Here is a 20,855-nt window from a genome sequence, read left to right as displayed (position 1 = left end):
GACCCGCAACACCAACCCAACACCAAAAGCCACAACGGCAAAAAACACTAAGACAAGAACCTCACACCCACAACACCAAACCAACTTACAACCAAAACAACCCAAAATTCGAAAAGAAAACAAAAACTCAAAAGCTTAAACCAAAGGGACAAAGCCGAAGACCAAGAAAGACAAACCACATCCGAGGCCGTTGGACCATGGAATTAAAATTCCAAAGAGTGAGAGACCTTCCTCGAAGTGCTCATCATACTCAAGACCACCTCTTCCTCCAAATCGTCGAGGGCACAGAGCCGTTCTGCTAATTCGGCCTTCTCTAGTTTCACATTACCTTAAATTAAAAATTCCTCCCTTCTAAATTTAACTCCCAAAGTGGCACCTATATCCATCGCCTTACTAGCTCTCTTAAATAGAATGAAGTTCTTGTTCCGAATGTCATTGAAAGATAAGAAAGAAGATGAGACCTTCACATTTCTATGATTCAATTTAACGGCCTTTACCCCAAGCTTCGCAAGAAGTTTCTGTCTTTTTAATCTCACTTTTCGACCTTCTCAATCTCAAAGAAGTTTCTGTCTTTTTAATCTCACTTTTCGACCTTCTCAATCTCCTTTTCAATTTATGAATAGCAGAAGGGTTAGTGAAACTCTTGATGGGTTTCCTCCTTCTGTTATTTTTGTGGAAGTCCAATATTTGTTGGCCCAATAATAATTTGTTTGGCCCAAAAGAGTTATATTTTTGTGGGCTAGTTTTTGGTGGAATATTCTACACACTTTGAAGCACATGTTTTGTAAGCTTCTCCTGGAAGCTAATTTGTCTTTTATCTCCTGGGAAAACAAGAAATCAGTAGCCTTTGGAAAGAAAGAAAAGAAACGTGGGCGCAGTGTGTGCTTTGTGTTCGACGGTGCTAAAGTGGAAGCTTAAGGGCCATTTTGTTCTCCTAATCTCGTCGGCATCTTCATGCATTTTGGGACAGATTCGGCTCCTGTATTTGGGCTCTCTATTCAGCAACTTTGGAGGGTTTTGGTTCATCATTTGGTGAGATCTTTCCTCTTTTTTGTATTGGTGATTGTTGGATACACCTTAGAGTATTTGTAAGATCTTGCATCTCTTAATAAACCCATTTGTAAGACATTCGTTGATAGTAAAATCAGACTCCGGTCCCGTGGACGTACCTCACATTTTGGGGGAATCACGTAAAAATTTCTTGTGTTCGTTTGGTTTGTGGTTTTGCGCATTTGGATTATATTTGCTGTAGTCTTATTATTTCCTTCATGATTTACTTGTAGGAAATTCCGCATATTTTTCCCTACAACTCTGATCTGGGGTGCTTTCATGAGACCCACTATGCACCTTCTTCTCCAGAAATATAACACAGGTAAAGCGAGCTGCTTGAGACCATCATCCTCACAACTATCCATGCTCCTACCATTCTTATCATTGCCCTTAAGCTTCCTGTCTTACGATCTTAAATCTATTTCTAGTTGAAACTTTCGAGGGACAACGTTGGAAAAAATACGTGTCTTGTTGACCTCTCCACGTTGACCGTGCTCAACATTTTGACTGCTAGTTGAGTTATAAATTTTGGCATACCAACAGTAGTCTACAATTGACATCGCCAAAGTTTGAACGTACCCTATACCTGTCCCGAGTCCAACCTTTTGTTGGATCAATAATTCTACAGCCATACCCATTTTACACACCCAAATGCACACCCATTTCATCTGTATCATTTTTCTCTCAAAGTATTTGGGTTGGCTATATATGACTATATATGAGCTTTTGTTGCATTCTCCATTTCTCCTCTGTTAAACATATGCCCCCAAAGTGATAACTCATATGATGCCTATACAATAACATTCTTTTGCTGGTAACACACACTCACACACACTCTCTCTCTCTCTCTCTCAAATGTGCATATATACGTGGAGACAGATTAATACGGTAGGGTATTCTGCCATGTCTTCCCAAAACCCATAAATAATGGATGTTTCTTGAATATTACCAAAGGAGAAAAGAGGACCACTTTATTGTCTCACACAGAGAAAAAACCTACTGTAATAATGTTGCTATGTGCAAGGGCTGAAGGCGTGGTTCATACTATCACATGATTCTCTACAAGGACGGAACTAAGATTTTGTGAATCCGAGGGCCGAACTATGAATAAGAAGATTTTGAAATTTCAAGGTTCGGGAATTTAGTTCGTTTGTTTGGTTGAGGTTTTGAGGAGGTTTTTTGGGTAATGAGTGGACAGAGAGAGAGAGAAATGAGAAGGAAAAACTTATAAGAGACCATGCGTAGAGAGAGATTGGGTTTTGGGACCCAAAATGAATACATTCTTAAAGCATTTAAATATCTAAATAACATCCACTAACACAAAATATAATATCTAAGTGTTCTTAACCAACCAAAAAAAAAATCAAGTAAAATTAACATCAAAATTTGAAAAAGAAAAAGACCCAAAACAACGTGGGGTCGTGGCCCCCATATGACCATATACAGTTTTGTCTCTCATTCTCTTTCTCGCTCTCTCCAAAAAATCCTTCTGGCGAAAAGAAAAACAAAGCAAATGTTACCCACAAGATAGTAATTAACGCGTTATCAAATTTGGAACCCTTTTGAGCTGGGTCGATAAATTTGTTTTTCTAATAGAGAGGATGCGACAAGCGCATCTCTTTCTTATCATCATTATATCGTCAACATGCACATGAGCCTCTTTCTCATGTGGACTCACAAAAAGAGGGGCGGGACTGAACTACATGCAAGGGTGGGGTGCCTGAGACTCGGACACCCCTACTTTGGCTATTGCAAAAATGTAGGGTAAGAAACTCAAGGCATGGCCTAAGACTAATTGTCTAATTCTCTCATGAGTTAAATCCCAACTATTGTCAATAGAGTCAAACAACTCGAACTCATAGCCTCCTCTAATCTTCAAACTACGCGTAGGCTTTTACCGCGAGACCATCATCCTCACCCTCAATAATCATGATTAAGTAAAAGTAAACTAGCTAGATGAAAGAAAGGTACGCAAGAAGGAAGGGAAAATTACATAATAGGCCTAGAGTTTTTTCAAAATCAGTCAACTTAAAACCACACACAGTAGCGGACGCATAATTTAAACAAAATAGGGGCCCGAATCACATATATTTTTACATTGAGAACAAAAACTATAGTCTGTAATATAACTATTACTACCTGCAAGTTCTCAGAAGAAGACGAGATTGTTTGTATATACATAACCGCATATAATTTTATAACTACAATCCAAAAATTGTAGATAACTTGAAATTTTAGGGATTTTTTCAAACATATATAGAAACTTGCAGGGGCCGATTCTATAAAGCTTTTCTAAATTAACCTGAATAAAGAGTATAGTTTTAGTGGTTAATTGGGAGGTGTGCAGGGGCCCGGGCCCCTGCATGCACCCCCCATCTGTTTATCTAAGTGCACCACAATTATGTAATTAACCTGCCCATCCACATTGTAGTGTGATCAAAACGGTGCATTTTAAGTTGGAGAAATTGAAACTAAAGGCTCGATTTCGGGACGAGTATTAAACTCTGGGGATTACTATGCAATTTTCCCAAGAAAGTGAAAGTTCAATGGTGTCTGCAGGAGAGGGAAAATTGGACTTGTTATGAGCTTTAGGCTTTCTCTTGCATCAATGCATGAAAAGAGAAGAGAATCCATTGGGACCTCAAAGAGAAGAAGACACTCACTAGGAAAGAAAGCAAACAACAAACGAAAGAGGTGGTGATACAAAGGGACATTCTCAAGGGCAATCTTGATCACAAGGGTGAAGAATAAAGGTATTTGGCTTCTTCCTTCTTGTTGCCCCCCACATGTCTTCTTCATCACATCTTATTTTGATTTTATATATAATCGTTCTCATGTCTTCTAATATGGTAAATAAATTGCTATATTTAAGTGTATATATTTATTGGCAACTGGTTATATTCGTGCATCACGTGATTAATACCTTTTGTATAGTGATAGGCCATGCTGTTGTTGTTGTTTTTGTTTTTAGTAATCAAATGTCCGTGCCAGCTTGCATGCATCTTGATTAATTCCGGAGTTCTGAAGGTAACAACCGGCCAAATCTCCAGTTACCCTATAAAATATTTGGCCTTTGTGGGCCAGGGTAGGTAGGATAGTTTAATTAACCACGGTGCAATGATATTGACAATCATCTGTGACATGTAAAAATTTAAATTAAATCAGCCATACCTCATCAAAGTCACAAAGTTCTTTTGTTTTTTATAACCGGGTTTCAGTGGCAGCTTGAGGAACAAGAGACAAAAATAATAGGTGGAAGGAGAAGTAAGGTTGAATTAATGTGTGGGGCCCACACGTATGTGAGAGTAATCTTGTCGGAGTGTGATAGAGTGATGTGTCTATAGCATTGTTTTTTTTTAAGAAAGAGCAAGTGGGTAATTTTACTTGAATCACATCGAGAGTTTGGTTTGTGTGTTTAAAGAGTCCATCTTAGCCCTCTCTAATCAGCTATTAGGCCCATTTATTGTCTCTCTATGGACCCTATTTAATTAGATAGTACTTGAAATTGTTCATTTGCTAACAGTACTCATCGAGAGCATCAATGATAATGAAAATCATATTGATTGTAAATCAAGACATGATCACAATATATATATATATATATATATATATATATATATATATATATATATATATGTATATATATATATATGTATATATATATATATATATAATATTTAGCTTTTAAATTAGATGGGCTTATAGCTATTATGCCTATCGATTCCTTTTAAGATAAATGTGTCATAAAATATTGTATGAATCACTATTTTATCGATTGGGAATGCAAAGTATATGTTACTCATTAGTCGGCTTGATTAGTCGGCTTGTACTTTGTGGGTTATAATGAGAAATTATTTGCAAAATTGTCCACTTTCATGAGATTGCTTAACTCAAACAAGAAAAGAGCGAGTAAACTAAGTAAGATTTAGTCAAAATAATGTCTAGTACAACTGAAAAGAGACGAGTGAATAAAGAAGCAGAACAAAAAGCATGGAGTAAGCACCTATATATTTAGTTTTTTTTTTTTTAATTAGGGGCAATAAAGCTTTTTGTTTTTGATAAGCAGTGGAAATAAAGTTGTCCACACTAATCTGAAAAAGATGAATTCATAATTGAATAAACGTTTCACATGGAAGATTCTCTTGCTTTAGGAAGATAAATTTTTTTTTTTTTTTGGGTACGCGTGAATTAAGTTGTTTGTTGGGCTTCCTTTAGGTGTGATTCTTGCTTGTGCTTCCATTGTATTTCTAGATGTAGAATTGTATATAATGATGCAAAAGGGGACCACGATTTTGGAAGTGGATTAAGGAATTAAGGCCCCGTTCCAGAAACCTTCTTAAAAAATAAGCAGCTTATTTCACATTTTCAAATTCAAAAATAAAGTAAATGAAAAATAATTTTTCTATTTTTTTTGCATCATATAAAAGATCTCATCGAGATCTTTCAAACAAGATCCATATTGCATATTTTTAGATTTCAATAAACCCATAATTTTTTAGCTTGAAATTGCCTTCTTAAAAAATAAGGACTTATTTTTTGTTCCGAAACGGAGCCTTAAGTGAGAACTAATCAGTTTAGGGATTTTGGGTCGATCCCTTTTGTCTTTGATATGAAATACTTCTTCTGTCCCTTTTTAAATGTTATTTATAGTTCTACGTGCCATTTTCAATTGTCTATAGCCTTCAATGTATATTGCTAAAAAAGTATGCAATATGAATCTTATTTGATAAATCCAGATTATTTCTATCACACAAGGATTTTAAAAACATAAAACATAATATACGTCGAGAGATATAAGTCATTGAAAATGACACGCAGAACCGTAATAAACACTTAAAAAGGGACAAAGGGAGTAACAAAATGCACGGATACAGAGGCAGAGCCAAGATTTGGTTAAGGGAATAGAATTGTTTCATGGGAGTTCATTAAATACTTGATCAACTTGTTATAGTGTAAACCCCCCCCCCCCCCCCCCCCCCCCCCCCCCCAAAACCCCAACCCCAATAGGGTAAATATATATTAGGACCAGCAGACCAGGAGTTGCATGTGTCACACAGTCCCCCTGCATAACTAGCTTATATTTACGATATTCCTGGTCACGTATATCGGGACCAGGGGTATCATAAATTTTCTTCCTAGCATTTTCCATTATTTGGTACGGGATATTGAGTGTTGCAATATATCTTTGAGCTGTGTGACCGGGCGGGAGACATTTATGTCACTCACGAGAGTCACTTGGCGGTAGAGCAACTTATCTGCGGCCGGCATATGTTAATCAGAAGGATATGAATATTACTGCTGCAGCCAGAAAGTTCTGAGAGATTTCAGTAGTGCTAGCTCCCAGATGGTGGGACTCTCTCTTGTGCTGAACAATTGTCCATAATTCTAAACAATTTAATTCCAACAATGAACGTACAAGGAGTATTATTAATACAACAGTAGTAAATGAAAACCTCGATGTTTGAGTTTTTCAACTAGAATCATTGACCGACCTGTGTTGGATACATTGTTAGGCACAGTACAAATGCTTCTCCCTTCTACTACTATAAAATAAACAGTTCTTAACCCAGTTGGTTTAGTACGGGCATGAAAGGTTACGGACCCGGTGTGCTCTAGGGCACCTCTAGCACTACAAGTGTAGTGCGTGTAGTGCGGTCAATTCGACCATCCATCTAGGCAATAGATGTTTCAGATTGTTATCTAAATCATGGACGGATAGAATTTGTAAAAACTCGGATTATATCTAACCATTCATTGTCAAGATTAATTGCCCATGTGTACCCTACAGAATGCATTGCAGAGCCTTGCAATACAAGATTTCCCAATCCGATAGGTTACTTGGCCATGCAACACAACCATTTCATCAAGTTTTGATATTTGGCTTTTGTCATTGCTACAAAACGTAAATGTCAAGACACAATTATTCAGACAGAGATGCGTTCGGAACTATTCGCGAAGCATCTTCCGGATATGCGTCCAAAGCATTAATTTTCATTTCGCGAGGGTTGTCAGGAGATTTTACGTGTGTATCGCTTGGGTTAAACATTAATATTACTTCTCTCTAGTCAGCAATTGCCTATGTGAGTTTGGTAGGTGAAATTACCCTCTTGCCTTCTTAAAAAAAACATTAATATATTCATTAAAAAATTGACAACCACAATCCTATCTCCTGTTTCGTTGGGTCAGGAATAAACTATTATCATTGCGCAACTGGTATAAACTTTTCCCCACAGATAATTCTACCTTTTTTATGTTACAAATTAACAAACGCGCCCTTAGTAGATTAACTTTGAATGACCTGCCTTTCACCGGACTGGAGAGAGGAGTAGTTGAGGTGCGCATAAATTAATCCTGGACCCCCTCACCGTCAAAAAATAAGAAAGAAAGAAAGTCAAAATCCAACGTGTGAGCTCTTTTGCTCATGGAGAGAGGCCTCTCTGTTCTGATGTAGTGGGTTCAATGCATTTAATCCTTTGAGGCCAAAAAAGGCGAGGAAACTTTGGTGCTATGGCTGGTAAAAAATGGTGAGCCATACATAGATAACTACAACACTGCAGGACCAGCCAATTTCGTGTACATAGTGATGGATTTAGGTAGTGGGGAAGGTTCCTCCGAAACCCACCAGCGCTTGTACCGGACCGAGTGAGGACAGAGAATGTGGAAAACCTCTATAAGTTGTGTTTTATCCGGAGCAGATCCTGAGATCCTCCCCGTTCTACAGGGTTGTAGTGCATCACGCCAGCCTTCCATATCAACAATCAACGGTCCAAATTGAAAAACAAAATTTTTCAGGGTCCCTGGAAGAGTTTGTTTTCAATCCGGACCGTTAAAAACACTTTGGGACAGCTTGAATGATGCCATACAGTCCTGTAGTGCACCTCTGCACTACAAGGTTTCTGAATCCACTCAACTATAAACATGGAAAAAAACCATCTGAAACATGTGAATCTCTGGCTAATTTGTGGAGTTGGAAGGCGTCCGATGAACTTGTGTATTACCCGTAATCTTTTAATCTTTTGTTTCATCTATTTTTTTACTACATAATCAAGTTACTCACGAATTCATGACCCAAAAAACCCTAATGTGGATAATGTGAGTACAAATAGAGAGGAACGCATGCATGACATGATGAAAACATTAATAAAGGTGAATTTGTGCTATAAAAACAAAGAAAAAACAAAATCCGCCTACGTTTTCCTTTTAAAAAAAAAATTGTTCTAATTGATCATTTTTGAAGAATTTTATAAGTCATAAGCACTCCTGTACCTTCCTCTCTTTTTTTCTTTTTTCTTTTTTGAACTTCCACTCCTGTACCTTACCACAGACAATAAAATAAAGCAGGCCTTCAACTTTAAATGTTTAACAATGACTTTTCCTAGCATGGTACGTTTAATCAATGGGATACACACTGTCCAAACCATTTGGCATTGACCAAGACATCAATACCAACTTCCCAACATCTCCCTTGGTTTTGTTAAATTAAAGAAAGTAATTGCACCTTATATATACACCAATTAACTAACTTAATTTTTACAAAGAAATTGTGGCATAAGTAATTTTAGAAGTTTTTTTTTTTAGAGTATTCGAACTAGATTACGCGCAGTTCAATTGATTTTTGAGGTCTGAAGACCCAATATGTAATTTTAAAAGTTATATAAAATCTTTAGAGCTGATATCTGAGAGAGAGTTCAAATCTAAAGCTAATTTTAGATGTTTTTTGGGAGCCGATCTACTGTGCTTCACGGCGGCAAATCACGGGGGTTACGGACGTCTAACGAGGGCGGCGTTTCTGGTATGGTTCTTTGATCCTCTGTCTTTCCTTCTCCCCTCTATTTTTTTTCGACCCCCTACACTCGTCTTTTGTCTCCCCGTTCTAGACCGTTTCTCCTCTGGCCCGGTGTTTCCCAGTTGGTTTTCTATTGGGTTGACCGATCTTGGCATAACAGCAAGGGTTCTAACAGGGTTGGGTGGAGCGGTCGGTGTGGCTCCCGCTGTGGTCATTGTTAATTGGATGGTCCAGTACTCACCTAACCGCAAGGTGTAGCTTCCGCGGCAGATTAGCGTGTTTAGGTTCCGAGATGCATCTCTGTTGGGAGTGGCCAGTGGTGCCTAGGCAGATTTTGGTGGTGGCCGACCGGCACGTAGTGGTGGAAGCTCCGTCTTATCGGTGGGCGGCGTTGATCTTATGGTTAGATTTTGGGTTTGCTTTGGGTTGGGCTTTAATGTTTGATTTTGGCTTTTTAGGCATTTTCGGGGTATTTGTGTTGTTTATTGTTTAATCTGAGCACTTTAGATCCTCAGGTGTTATATTGAGCTTTGTTCCTCGGCTGTATTTTTTAACTTTTGGTTAAAATCCATTTTCCTAATAAAATTTTACTTTTGCCCATAAAAAATAAAAAAAAAAAACCACTCATCCATTCTAGATAGGAAAACGCTAAATTGACACTTTTTTTTTTTTTTTGTACAAATGCAATTTTGCACACACACACTAACATTAATAAAGGACTCTACATCTTAATCACATAATCCTTTAACAATATCATGCGATTGCGCTCTCAATTCTCACTTTCATAAATTTTAGTAATTTGAGAAGTGAGTCAACAAGTTTTCATGCTCGTATTTGCACTCCCACTCGCACATGCGAACCACGTGGATTTAGCTCGATCTCACACATTTGATACACAATGCCCACTCATATACGTTTAGCATCTGCACTTTTCGAACTTTCTAGCTTTGAATACTACTATCATTTGCTTTGTTCTCTCTTTCTTATTTCTTCTCTGTGAGTACTCCTCCCTCCGCCTCCTCCACATTATCCAATGGCTCTGGGAACCCTCTCTCTCTCTAAAAACTTACCAGTAATGGAGTTTGAGCTCGAGATTAATCCTTTAACAAGCTTAAAGGAACACCAAACCGACACCGTTCCAGCTCTCTTCGCCGACGAATGTCATCACATTCCTTCGCATTACTTCTCACACAGCTCCAAATCCAGAGACTTTTACATCTCTGTTCGTCGCGAAGCTGTTTCTTTCATCTTAAAGGTAGTAAAATTAAACAAATAGGAGTAAAATCAACTATTCCTTCGACTGTTGCGAAATTTTCTCTCCCTTTGTTCGATTTTATGAGCTCCTTTCGATTCTTCAGGCACAGTTCTCATGCAATTTCGATCCCTTCATACCTTACCTCGCCATTAGCTACATCGATCGATTCATCTCCAAGCAAGAAATTCTGGTACGTTCGATTCATATACCTATCTATTGACTGCACATACAAAAATGTATACGAACTTGCAAGTCAGCCCAAGTGGATGGGTGCTCGTTTCAATTTCATCTAGTCTTGGGTTCAACTCTTCCAACTTTCATTAAGCCACTATCAACTATTGTATGAATTAAGTTCTAGCCATTAGTCGTGGATTATTTGAGCTGCGCGATAGCTTGTCCAGATACTTGCTGGTGATAAAAAAAAAAAAACAAAGTTCTACCCATTCCTGAAGAAATATGTGTAGACAAACACACATATGCATAATGCATTGGCAATTAGGCATGGAAGATCTAGTTTTTGGGTTTATGAAGCTTGATAAAAATCTCCGTGTGGTCTCTATGAGTTCTTGCTTGATTTATTTTTCGTGCGATTATTTGCGTTAAGTTGAAACGGCATCGATCACTTAACGAGAGTCATTTAACAGATACAGAGAAATCGGTGGATGGTTAAGCTTCTAACGATCTCGTGTCTGTCGATTGCTGCGAAGATGAAGAACACCGAATTGTTGCTCTCCGATTTACAGGTACGAAAAGTGGTATCCGATGACCTTAATTGCTAGGAGGAGAATTATTACTAACAGAATCTGCAAATGTGAAACAGAGGGATGATGAAGGTTTCATCTCCGACGCGAAATCGATTCGCCGGATGGAGCTCCTCGTTCTCTCCACTCTCAACTGGCGAATGCGGCCGGTTACCCCATTCTCGTTCCTGCACTTCTTCCTTTCCTCGTTCGAGCTTCGACATCCGCTGTCAATTGAATCTCTGAAAGATCGAGCTTCGGAGTTCATCTTCAAATCTCATTATGGTAATCAAATTGCATTAATTGTAAGTGACTAAGTGTGTTATGTATGGGTTGGATTCTGATGTTAGTGATTGTTTTGATTACAGAAATGAAGGTTTTAGAGTATAAACCGTCAATAATCGCAGCGTCAGCTCTCCTGTGCGCATCTCAAGTGTTGTTTCCTATGGAATTCCCCTGTTTTCGAGCTGCCATTGCTTCCTGTGAATACGTAAATAAAGTAAGAATCGTTATCAACTCTATATGATTTTTTATTTTATTTTTTTGTAATGAAAAATGTCTCGGGTCAACTTGCGCGCACTTCAATCTACAGCCCCTCCTACAACCGTTTCAGTGGTGGGTTGAGGTGGCCCAAGAGTTTGGCAAGGAGAATCGAATATGAGATCTTAAGATGAAACAAACACTTACGTTTCAGGCCAAGACCACTTAGCCAACCAACTCTATGTAATTTGGTTCTCTACAAATAGATTTTTTGATACGCAGTTATTTCTAACGTCTTCTCATATGGATGGTTTCTGTGTATTTGTACGTCTCACGTCATGTGAGTTGTATCTAAATCTTTTTTCCTAAACTAGCCCCTCAACTTTTTTGGTCCCTTTATTTTTTTTTATGGTGGTTTCTCTAATTTAGCTATTTAATTTTTTTAATAATTACTTAAATTTATTTTGCATGAAACTGTTAGATAAGTAATTCGTGTAGATGACTGGAATCTAGAAATGTAAAAAAAAAAAAAATTAAATTTAAATTTAAATTTTTTTTGCTAAAAACAACATATTGGGCTGTTATTAATTTGTAGAAATGTTTAGAAGCGTGTGAAAAAGTACTGAAAAAAGTAAAAAGTGCATTGAACTATATTTTGATTTTTTTTAGCTTATCGACCATATGTTCAGCGGGTGTCAATAAAAGGACTGAAAAATTGAAAAGATCAATTCAAAACAAAAATAATTTAAGACAAATAGATTTTTCAATTTTTTTCTGAGTTTTTTTTAAAATTTTTGTTTTACATTTTAAACTACTCTCATCAAAATGGAGATAAAATCTTAAACAATTAGCGCATGCTTAACAATAATTTAAGATAACAAAAATAAATCCATATGAGATTGAAAAAAATTAAACTTGTAACACATTTTGGGGTTTGATGAATCTAAACCATTCATTACTTTTTCATGGACCTATCTATGGATGTCTTTCATGCACGGTAACATTTTCGCACAACTTTACGTACGCCTATACATACATCATAGAGTATGTATGTATATATGTAGATTTAATTGCCTTGTGGCATTATTATCCTCAGACAAAGAGTACAGATCTAATTGGAAGTAGAAGGAATGGTTTTGCAGGAGAAGCTGTTGAGTTGCTTGGCAATGATGGAGGAGACAGAAGCAACGGACACTGACGAGTCACAGTTTGACGCAGTAGCTAGCGGCACAAAGACGCCCGTTAGCGTCCTGGACCGTCTACTCTGCTGTACGCCCACTCAAAGCGAGACCACTGCTACAAGCAGCGGCACGATGATCACAGAGAGTGATAGTATTATCAAACGGCGGAAAATCAATGGTCCCGATCTCTCGTACTCTACGCTTCTAAGATCGCATGCGACTGAATTCAGTGGTATGCGATAAGTCTATAATCAAAAACACTTGCACGGCACAGACCCTCTCGTAAGTGTTTGTGGGTGTAGCAAAGTCGCAATACTACGTAGGATGGTCTACCGCGCACGAGGCGGAAACAGAGGGTCTGATTCGAACAGAAACAATGTGAATGGCTCACAGCGTTCTAGCTAGTTTAGGCTATGGAATTGGACGGTTAAAAAACCGTTCTTTTTTGTTTCGAGTTCTTCTATTCTTTTAACCATTTATGAAAGTTCGTGGTTATGTTCTTAATTTGACTTTTTTTGATTTGTGTCCACGTGATTTGACAGACCAAATTAGTAATTAAACAAAATAAATGTACTTATTTAAGAGTTTGCTCATCCAGTTATACATTCCCTCCGTCTCAATTTAATTATTTTTTTAAAATTCGTTTCACTTTTCAATTGATTATATATTATAATTTATAATATTTTGTGTGATTTCAAAAATATTGTATTACAAAACTAATCGAGATCTATCAAATAAAATCCATATTCGATATGAAATTCATTGATTTAAAGATATAATTAATTTTTTAATCGGTTAGAATAGAATGATGGACAAATAAATTGGGAGGGAGGGAGTATATTAAGTGTGGGGTGGTGATTCGCTCGGTGTAAGGCGGGTCGAATTCTCCAAGATTACCTCCTTGTCCTCTTAGGAATCCTACAAAGTAGGGAACCGGTTATAGCCGTCATGCTGAATTCATTGGGAAGTCACTTTGACACCTAAGTAGATACTCCCTCCGTCCCGATTTGTTTGTCTCTTTTTACTATTTGGGACCTCTTACAAAATTGTCTATATGTTTTAATTTATAATGTTTTTTATGTGCAATATGGATCTTGTTTGATATATCTCAATTAGATCTAAAATACGACGTTTTCGAAATTATGTAAAACATTATAGATTGTAAGATATAAACAATTTTTTAAAAGGCACGTATGTCGAAATTGGACAAACAAATTGGGACGGAGGGAGTACTGAGCGAGAAAAGGGTAATAGAGAGTATAGTAGATCTCAGATCTAGAAATGACGTTTTAAGGTTTTTCTTTAGGCTATAAAAAGTGAGGGATGATGCTATGGTGTCTCCGGTCATTTTGGGGATACCGTAGTTTTTGACATAACTTCACCATTATGAGCATAACTAAAATCTATTACAAGCATAACAGAACCCAAACAAGGCATAACCAAGGAATATCCAAAAAACCAATCAAGGCATAACCAAACCCAACCAAGGCATAACAATCAAGTTATGCCTTGCTATGGTTCTGTTATGCTTATAATGGTTTTGGTTATACTCATAATAGATTTTGGTTATGCTCATAGTGGTTTTGTTATGCCAAAAGTTACGGTGTCCCCAAAATGACCGGGGATACCGAAGTCATTCCCAAAAGGGGAATGTACTTGCTCTCCAAATAAGTCAGTGCTAAGTATGAGCCCCGTGACGTTACCCGTAACCGTTTCAGGTAGGTGACACAGATGTCAAAAATGACGCTCAACATGCACGTGGCCGCACACAAGTGTCCCAAAAATGACAGTAGGATCCATAGAGCCCATGTGGCTGCTGAGTTATTCTCACTAAAATTAGGATTTCCTTATCTGGTGCAACTATTCCCATAGGGGACGAAACCCCTTTCCATTATCACCAAATTCAAAACAGATCTATCTCCACAAACAATCTCTCATCTCTTCACGCATCCCATCGAAGTCCTCCACATCCACGTCCTTGTCGCTCGCATCCCTGTCGTTGTACACGACATCCACGTCGGTGGAGTAGCAGTGTTGGCAGTAATAGCAGCGGGAGGAAGACGGAAACACTAACTAAAAAGCCACCATCGATCGATTTCGTCGCCGTCGCCGCTTCTACTGGTCTCACGTCTACCGACGACCGGCAATCTTTGTTGTTGTGTTAGTCTCATTTACCAAAAGTTCTATGGACACGAATTATATTTGTGGGATCTAATGTGAGTCATACAAAACCCATATGTACATGACATGTACAAGCTCATATGTACCCATAGCTTTTCCCATAGCTCAAGCCTGGAAACAGGAAATAAAGGAAATGAGTCTTGCTGCAATGGAAATTGGCCGGGGAGACCAATGGTTTGTATCGACAATCATGAGGGCCCACTCCAGGCCCTACATAGATGATTCGAGTTGTTCAATAATTTTTTTTAAAAACCAGTAGGCCTATGAAAAATCCGCTTAATCCGATATGTGTAGATGCTCGATCCAATCTTTCATTTTTTCACGAATTCGAAATTTGAATAGAAAAATGAAAGATTGGATCGAGTACATACACATATCAAATTAAACTGATTTTTCATCACCCCACTCGATCGGTTTTTTAAAAAAATAATTATTATTAAACGGCTTGGATCATCTGTGTGAGCCCTACGTGGCCATCGGTACGCACGGCTGGTCTTTCCGGTCGGTTTCCTCGGCTTTTTTGAAAGGAAATACTCCTAATTTGTTTGTGAAATTTTGCCGGGAAAAGGAATGAGGGCATAAAGTGGCGGAAAAGTGAAATAGTGCGTGTCTTTTTTTCCGTAAGTCTGTAAGTCTATTGGTACAGCAAAATCGTACAGATTTTGCGTACAGATTTGTTGTGGGGCCCACTATGGGTTCCACACAAATAATCCGAGTCGTTCATTAAATGTAAAATAATTTTTCAAGGGCCCCCGCAAAAAAGTAGTTCAATCCGATACTTATATATGCTCAGTCCAATCATATAATGTTTCATTATCCTAGAATCTAAATAAAAAGTTAGATGATTAGATCAAGCACCTATAAGTATCAGATTGAGATGATTTTTTCGTGAGGGACCTTGAAAAAATATTTTATATTTAATGAACGGCTTTGTGCATTTGTGTGAGACCCAAAATGAACCCCACAACAAATTTGTACGCAAAATCTGTAGGATTTTGCTGTACCAGTAGACTTACTGGTCTTTTTAGGGGTAAGAAATTAAGAATGAGGAAGCGTACGTCGAAGAGAAGTTGCTTTCAATAGATTGTCGAAGGGATACGCCATTAAAGCGCCTGAAAGCAACAGATGCCACATAGTGGTGGATATTGATGATGTTCAATTTCTCACCATACCAAAAAGTATGCAAGCCTTACGCGCAAAAGATTGCAATACCATTGAGAATACTTGGAACGATACTCGTGTTTTGAGTACCACAGCATCGTGTGGTATACTAATATCCTCTTTCTGCTTGTTATTCTTCATTAGTTTTTTTTGCAGATGTTGAAGTAGTTTTCCTTCCATATGTGATCGTTTATTTACTTTTGCAATTTTAGTGAGAGTAGGCTTTTTCTTGCTTTTGTTTTGCTCCGCTATCTCCCTATAAGGTTTGCGTTTCTTGTACCCCATTCTTATTATCAATGAATTTCTTACTCTTCCTCAAAAAAAAATAAAAAAAATAGATGCCACATTGTCCTATTTAAATGGGATCCCTATATAAATAGTTGTAACCTTTTTAAACTAATCAAAAGAGCTACAACTGGATGATCACGGGTTTTAATTTCCTGCAAATTGGGTTCAATTTCTGAACTCAGCGACATAAATTTGGGCCATTCTCCATTGTCTCAATATCCTTGTGGGGAATAAATACAACAATGTTGAAAATAGAAACGGATGCTAGCTTCAAATGTTATCATTCTTATCACATCCGCTACGAGCAACCATCACCTTTTCAATTTAACAATTGACCTCAAGTCTCTCCTTCAGCAGCTGGCCGGTGACCCATCGGTGAAGGATGTCATACGGGAAAGTAACAAATATGCGGACTTACTTGCTAGTGACAAGAGATTGCATTGTTTTCCTTTTCTCGTTTCTCTTTCAATTTCGTTCTGTATTAAATTTTAAATGTTGGTGTGAATTCTGCAAAGAGGTGTACTGGGGCCGAATAACACCTCCTAGAATTCATACCCTCACAAACTCACACCTCCGGAAATTCACACCAAAAATTTGCACGCCCAAAAATTCTGTAAAAGGATAAAATAGTAAAAATATCTTTAGAAAAAGGGTTGCACGGATAATGCTTACATGACGGACAAGCACCATGCTCTTACTGGTCCAAGGCTGTTAGCTGCGATGCACATTTATTGAGGCCCAAATTACTATTGGGCCGATCTGTAATCAAAGCAAAGTTGAGAGAAAGCCTCGTCATATAGAATAGCCCGTTCCAGAACCGAAATAAAAACTTATTTTTTGTCTAATAATAAGGTGTGTTCCACAAAATGGTGAATAAGTACTTATTTTTTAAAAAGGTAATTTCATGCTCAAAAATCATGTGCTTACGCAAATAATTTTCCTATCACTATGGATCTTGTTTGATAGATCTCATTGAGATCTTTAATACGGTGCAAAAAAAATTGAAAAATTATTTTTCATTTACATTATTTTTAAGTTTGAAAATGTGAAAATAAGCTGCTTATTTGGATTTTGTGAAATAAAGCACCAAAATAAGTACTTATAAAATAAGAAGGTTTCTGGAACGGACTCTAACACAACCAGCACACGAGTGAGAGTCGAGGTCCAAGCCTAAGGCTTCGAAATTGGGGATTAAATTAACATTATAATCACACAAACGTGTGGAAAATACCGTCATGGAAAGATGGCTCAGGCGCCGTTTGGCTAAATAAATCACTTGGTTTATTTTCTATTCTTATTCAATTTTTTTTTCGCATTTATTAGTTTTTTGTCAATTTTTTAGGGATTATTACTTCTTCATGACAAGAGGAATCTAAAAAATAAAAAATTACCATCGAAATCCAATTTTTTTTAATAAAGACGAAAAAATTGGCTTATTGGCTTATTTTTGTCTTTATTCAAAAAAATTAGGTTTCAATCGTAATTTTTTACTTTTTAGATTTATTTCGTCATGACGAAGCAATAATTTCTAAAAAATTGACGAAAAATTAATAAATGCAAAAAAAAATGAATAAAGATAAAAAAAAATAAGCCGAACAGCTTATTTAGCCGAACGGCCCCTTAATTTAATCAGTTCAATGGATCAGATACCCCAACAAATATAAGGCCTTGTTCAGTTTGGATCTCTAAACACAACATTTTTCTCTGCGCATGATTTTCAATAAACTTTCTCCAAAATTATTACTTTTATTTCTCTATATTTTTCTCTCTACTCGTTGCTCTAAAATCTTCCTCAAATTCCTTCGTTATTGTCATGGTTGTTCGAACTCATTTCTCACATGGCAATAGGGACATAGACCCCACATCTAATGTAGAAAATGGGCCCACATGCACAATAAAAATCCACCCACTTGTGTCTATGACAGAGAAATCGACAAATTAAATGAGCAGCGCTGCGGCCACTGCACCAAAAATGCAGTGGACACCTTGTAGGGCTCACTTCAGGCTCCACACGAATGATCCAAGCTGTTTAATAATTTTTTTTTTAAAAACCGAGTGGGCTTCGTGAAACACCAGCTCGATTCGATATATGTAGGTGCTTGGATCAAGCTTCTTATATTTGGAAAATCGGAAAAAAATGGAAAGATTGGTTTTCTGGTGTACATAAAGATGAGAAGCTTGATCCAAGCACCTACACATATTGGATCGAGCTGATGTTTTAAAATACCCACTCGATTTTTTTTTTTATTATTGAACGGCTCTGATCATCCGTGCAGGGTCCGGAGTGGACCCCACACGGCGTGCTGTGGCTATAGACTTTCTGTTAAATGATACATTTCCCTTTTAAAAAGGTGAAGAACAGTGTCCTATCATGATCTGCCAAATTGGAATCAAAAAAAGAAGAAGAAGAGAGGAAAAGACAAAAAAAAAACAAAAAAGACTTGATGAAGTCGACCTTTTTATGGTCTTCTCGACTCCTAATAACCAGACCATTCTCCTCTACCCTTGAAACAGTTGAACCATAGAAGGGAAAAGAGGAAGAGAAAGGGGATCTCAAAGAGGAGTTCTGAAATGGCTGATCAAAATCAAATTGAAGAGTACCTAGTAGAGAAACTCAAGAAAACACTTGAAGAACTAGCGAGGGGAGAGAAACATCTCCCAGCCAGACTAGCTAATCTCTATAAAAAATTCAAGGATTTGAAGAAATCACTTGGAGGTCCAAACCAGAAAGTACTAAAGCCAAGGGAAAAGCTCTACAAGCTCGACAACTTGTTGAGCGAGTGGAGAATTCACTCGAAGAAGAAGAACCATTACTCCTGGGAATCCCTTTGCTTTGTTCGCAATTACGGAAAGGAGTTGAAAAATATCGCAAAGGAACTCGATGATACTGCTTCGACCGGAGGAACTGGAGATTTACCGGCTAGCAATGGACCCGTCTCGCGCAAAGAAGTTGAAGATTTTCGATGGAGCGATCGATTTGTGGACGAAAATAAGGTTCATGGGATTCACGACAAGGCCATATCCCTTAAGAAATTCCTCGTTTCGGGGAGAGAAAACAACGATCGTCGGTTTAGTATGATTGGAATCGTTGGGATGAGAGGAGTGGGAAAGACGACGCTAGCCCAGGTGGTTTTCAACAAGCCGGAAGTGAAGAAACACTTCCTTCCGAGAATCTGGGTGTGCGCGTCGAAACAACCAGAGGACGATTTTGATCGTCGAATCGAGATTGTAAAGAGAATGCTGATGTGTCTTGGTGTCGAAGAAAAGATCATCGAGTCGGCCCGCCAACACGGGCTTAAAGGGTTTCTCTTCGCTCTTCGCCTGCAGTTAACGGGCAAGAGGTACCTGATTGTACTAGATGATGTGTGGTGCAAAGAAGAGATGTACGAGGAGTTCTCTACAAATTTCTGTTCGTCTTTGGAGGCAGACGAAAACAAATGTAGCGAAAAGCTCGCCTACGGATTGCCAAAAGGGTACGGGGGAGCGGTTATCGTAACCAGTAGGATTGAGAAATTAGTGATAAAAATGGTGGGTGAGGAGAACTTGCATATAGTCAAGCCGCTTAAAGATCCCAAGGACTGCTGGAAGATTTTCAAAGATTCAGCTGGGCAAATTGACGAAGAAGTGGCAGAGGATCAGAAAGCGAAGACCGTAGAGGATACTGACTCTGCTAATGGGCATGTTGACCAGCAGGAGGAGGATCCGATTGAAGTGAATTCTGCCTCTGCTAATGGGCATGTTGACCAACAGGAGAAGGATCAGATTGAAGAGAATTCTGCCAATTCTGCCTCTGCTAATGGGCATGTTGACCAGCAGGTACAGGATCAGATTGAAGAGAATTCTGCCTCTGCTAATGGGCAGAATTCTAACATACAGGAGAAGGAGGAGGAGGATCCAATTGAAAGAGAGTTTAAGGAACTGAAAGAGAAGATTATAGAGAAGTGCGCCGGGCTTCCGTTGGCTGCAAGAATGATGGGGGAGATTGCTCGTGAATCGGATCATCAAAGAACAAGAAGAGTACCGGCCGAGAGTCCTCAGAGGGAGCAACAACAGGTTGTGGAAAACCCAGGAGTACCCGAGAGTACCCAGAGCGATGAGCAACACCGCCAGGAGGATTGAAGCGGATGGCGAAGCTTGATTGAAGAATAGGGGTTGTTGATTTGGTTGTCATTTGTTTCTTTTGTTGTTTGTAGTGGTAGTTGGTTTTCTGTATGGCTAGCTCTTGGGATGTCCAAGAACATATTCTTGTTTTTTCCAACTGTTTGGAATCTGTTCGTGTTTCATCTTTTGAAATGCCTGAATTCTTGTATTATCCAGGAATGATAAAGAAGGAAATGGGGTAAAGAAACGAAATATCTAGGTTATTTGAATGAGGATCGCTACTTGACTTGTATTTGGGTTGGCGTCAGTTGTCAATTGGAAAAATTGTAGGATCAGTTTTGGATGTGAAATCCTCAAATCTCTTTTCGACACATGGTATCAGAGCGAGATCCTAAGATTTCCGATACAACTGAACCTTGACTAAAAAACCTAGAACTGATCGGAAACTGTGGTTCAACCATCCGATGTGGTGGAACACGACGGAAACTCTACCGACTCCATCTTAGAAGACTCGACGACAAGAATGGCGGAAGTCTTGACCAAAAATCAGACCAGAATTCATCCTGTCCTTTTCAGCAAATTTTCCTTAAGTTTATGGGTAGGTCTAATTACATTTTTAACAAGAAAAACTT

The 20,855-nt window shown here is 38.1% G+C and overlaps 2 protein-coding genes across 3 annotated transcripts; both read left to right on the top strand.

The window, feature by feature from the left end:
* Positions 1 to 9,735: 9,735 nt before the first annotated feature.
* On the top strand, positions 9,736 to 13,089 carry LOC131311696 (putative cyclin-D6-1). 2 transcript variants are annotated; one of them, XM_058339256.1, is made up of 6 exons: positions 9,736 to 10,091; positions 10,195 to 10,281; positions 10,742 to 10,834; positions 10,912 to 11,116; positions 11,200 to 11,330; positions 12,454 to 13,089. In XM_058339256.1, exons 1-6 carry the CDS (start codon positions 9,870 to 9,872, stop codon positions 12,733 to 12,735), a joined length of 1,020 nt encoding a protein of 339 aa, XP_058195239.1. In that variant the 5' UTR covers positions 9,736 to 9,869; the 3' UTR covers positions 12,736 to 13,089. The 2 variants fall into 2 exon arrangements, with proteins under 2 accessions (XP_058195239.1, XP_058195229.1); XM_058339246.1 differs by having other exon boundaries at positions 10,736 to 10,834.
* A 5,460-nt stretch (positions 13,090 to 18,549) lies between these two features.
* On the top strand, positions 18,550 to 20,515 carry LOC131311687 (probable disease resistance protein At5g45440). The gene has a single exon (XM_058339233.1). It carries the CDS (start codon positions 18,694 to 18,696, stop codon positions 20,239 to 20,241), a length of 1,548 nt encoding a protein of 515 aa, XP_058195216.1. The 5' UTR covers positions 18,550 to 18,693; the 3' UTR covers positions 20,242 to 20,515.
* Positions 20,516 to 20,855: the final 340 nt, after the last annotated feature.

Source organism: Rhododendron vialii, chromosome 2a, assembly GCF_030253575.1.
Source record: "Rhododendron vialii isolate Sample 1 chromosome 2a, ASM3025357v1".
Classification (NCBI taxonomy): Eukaryota; Viridiplantae; Streptophyta; class Magnoliopsida; order Ericales; family Ericaceae; genus Rhododendron; species Rhododendron vialii.
This window is presented reverse-complemented; position numbering and strand designations above follow the sequence as displayed.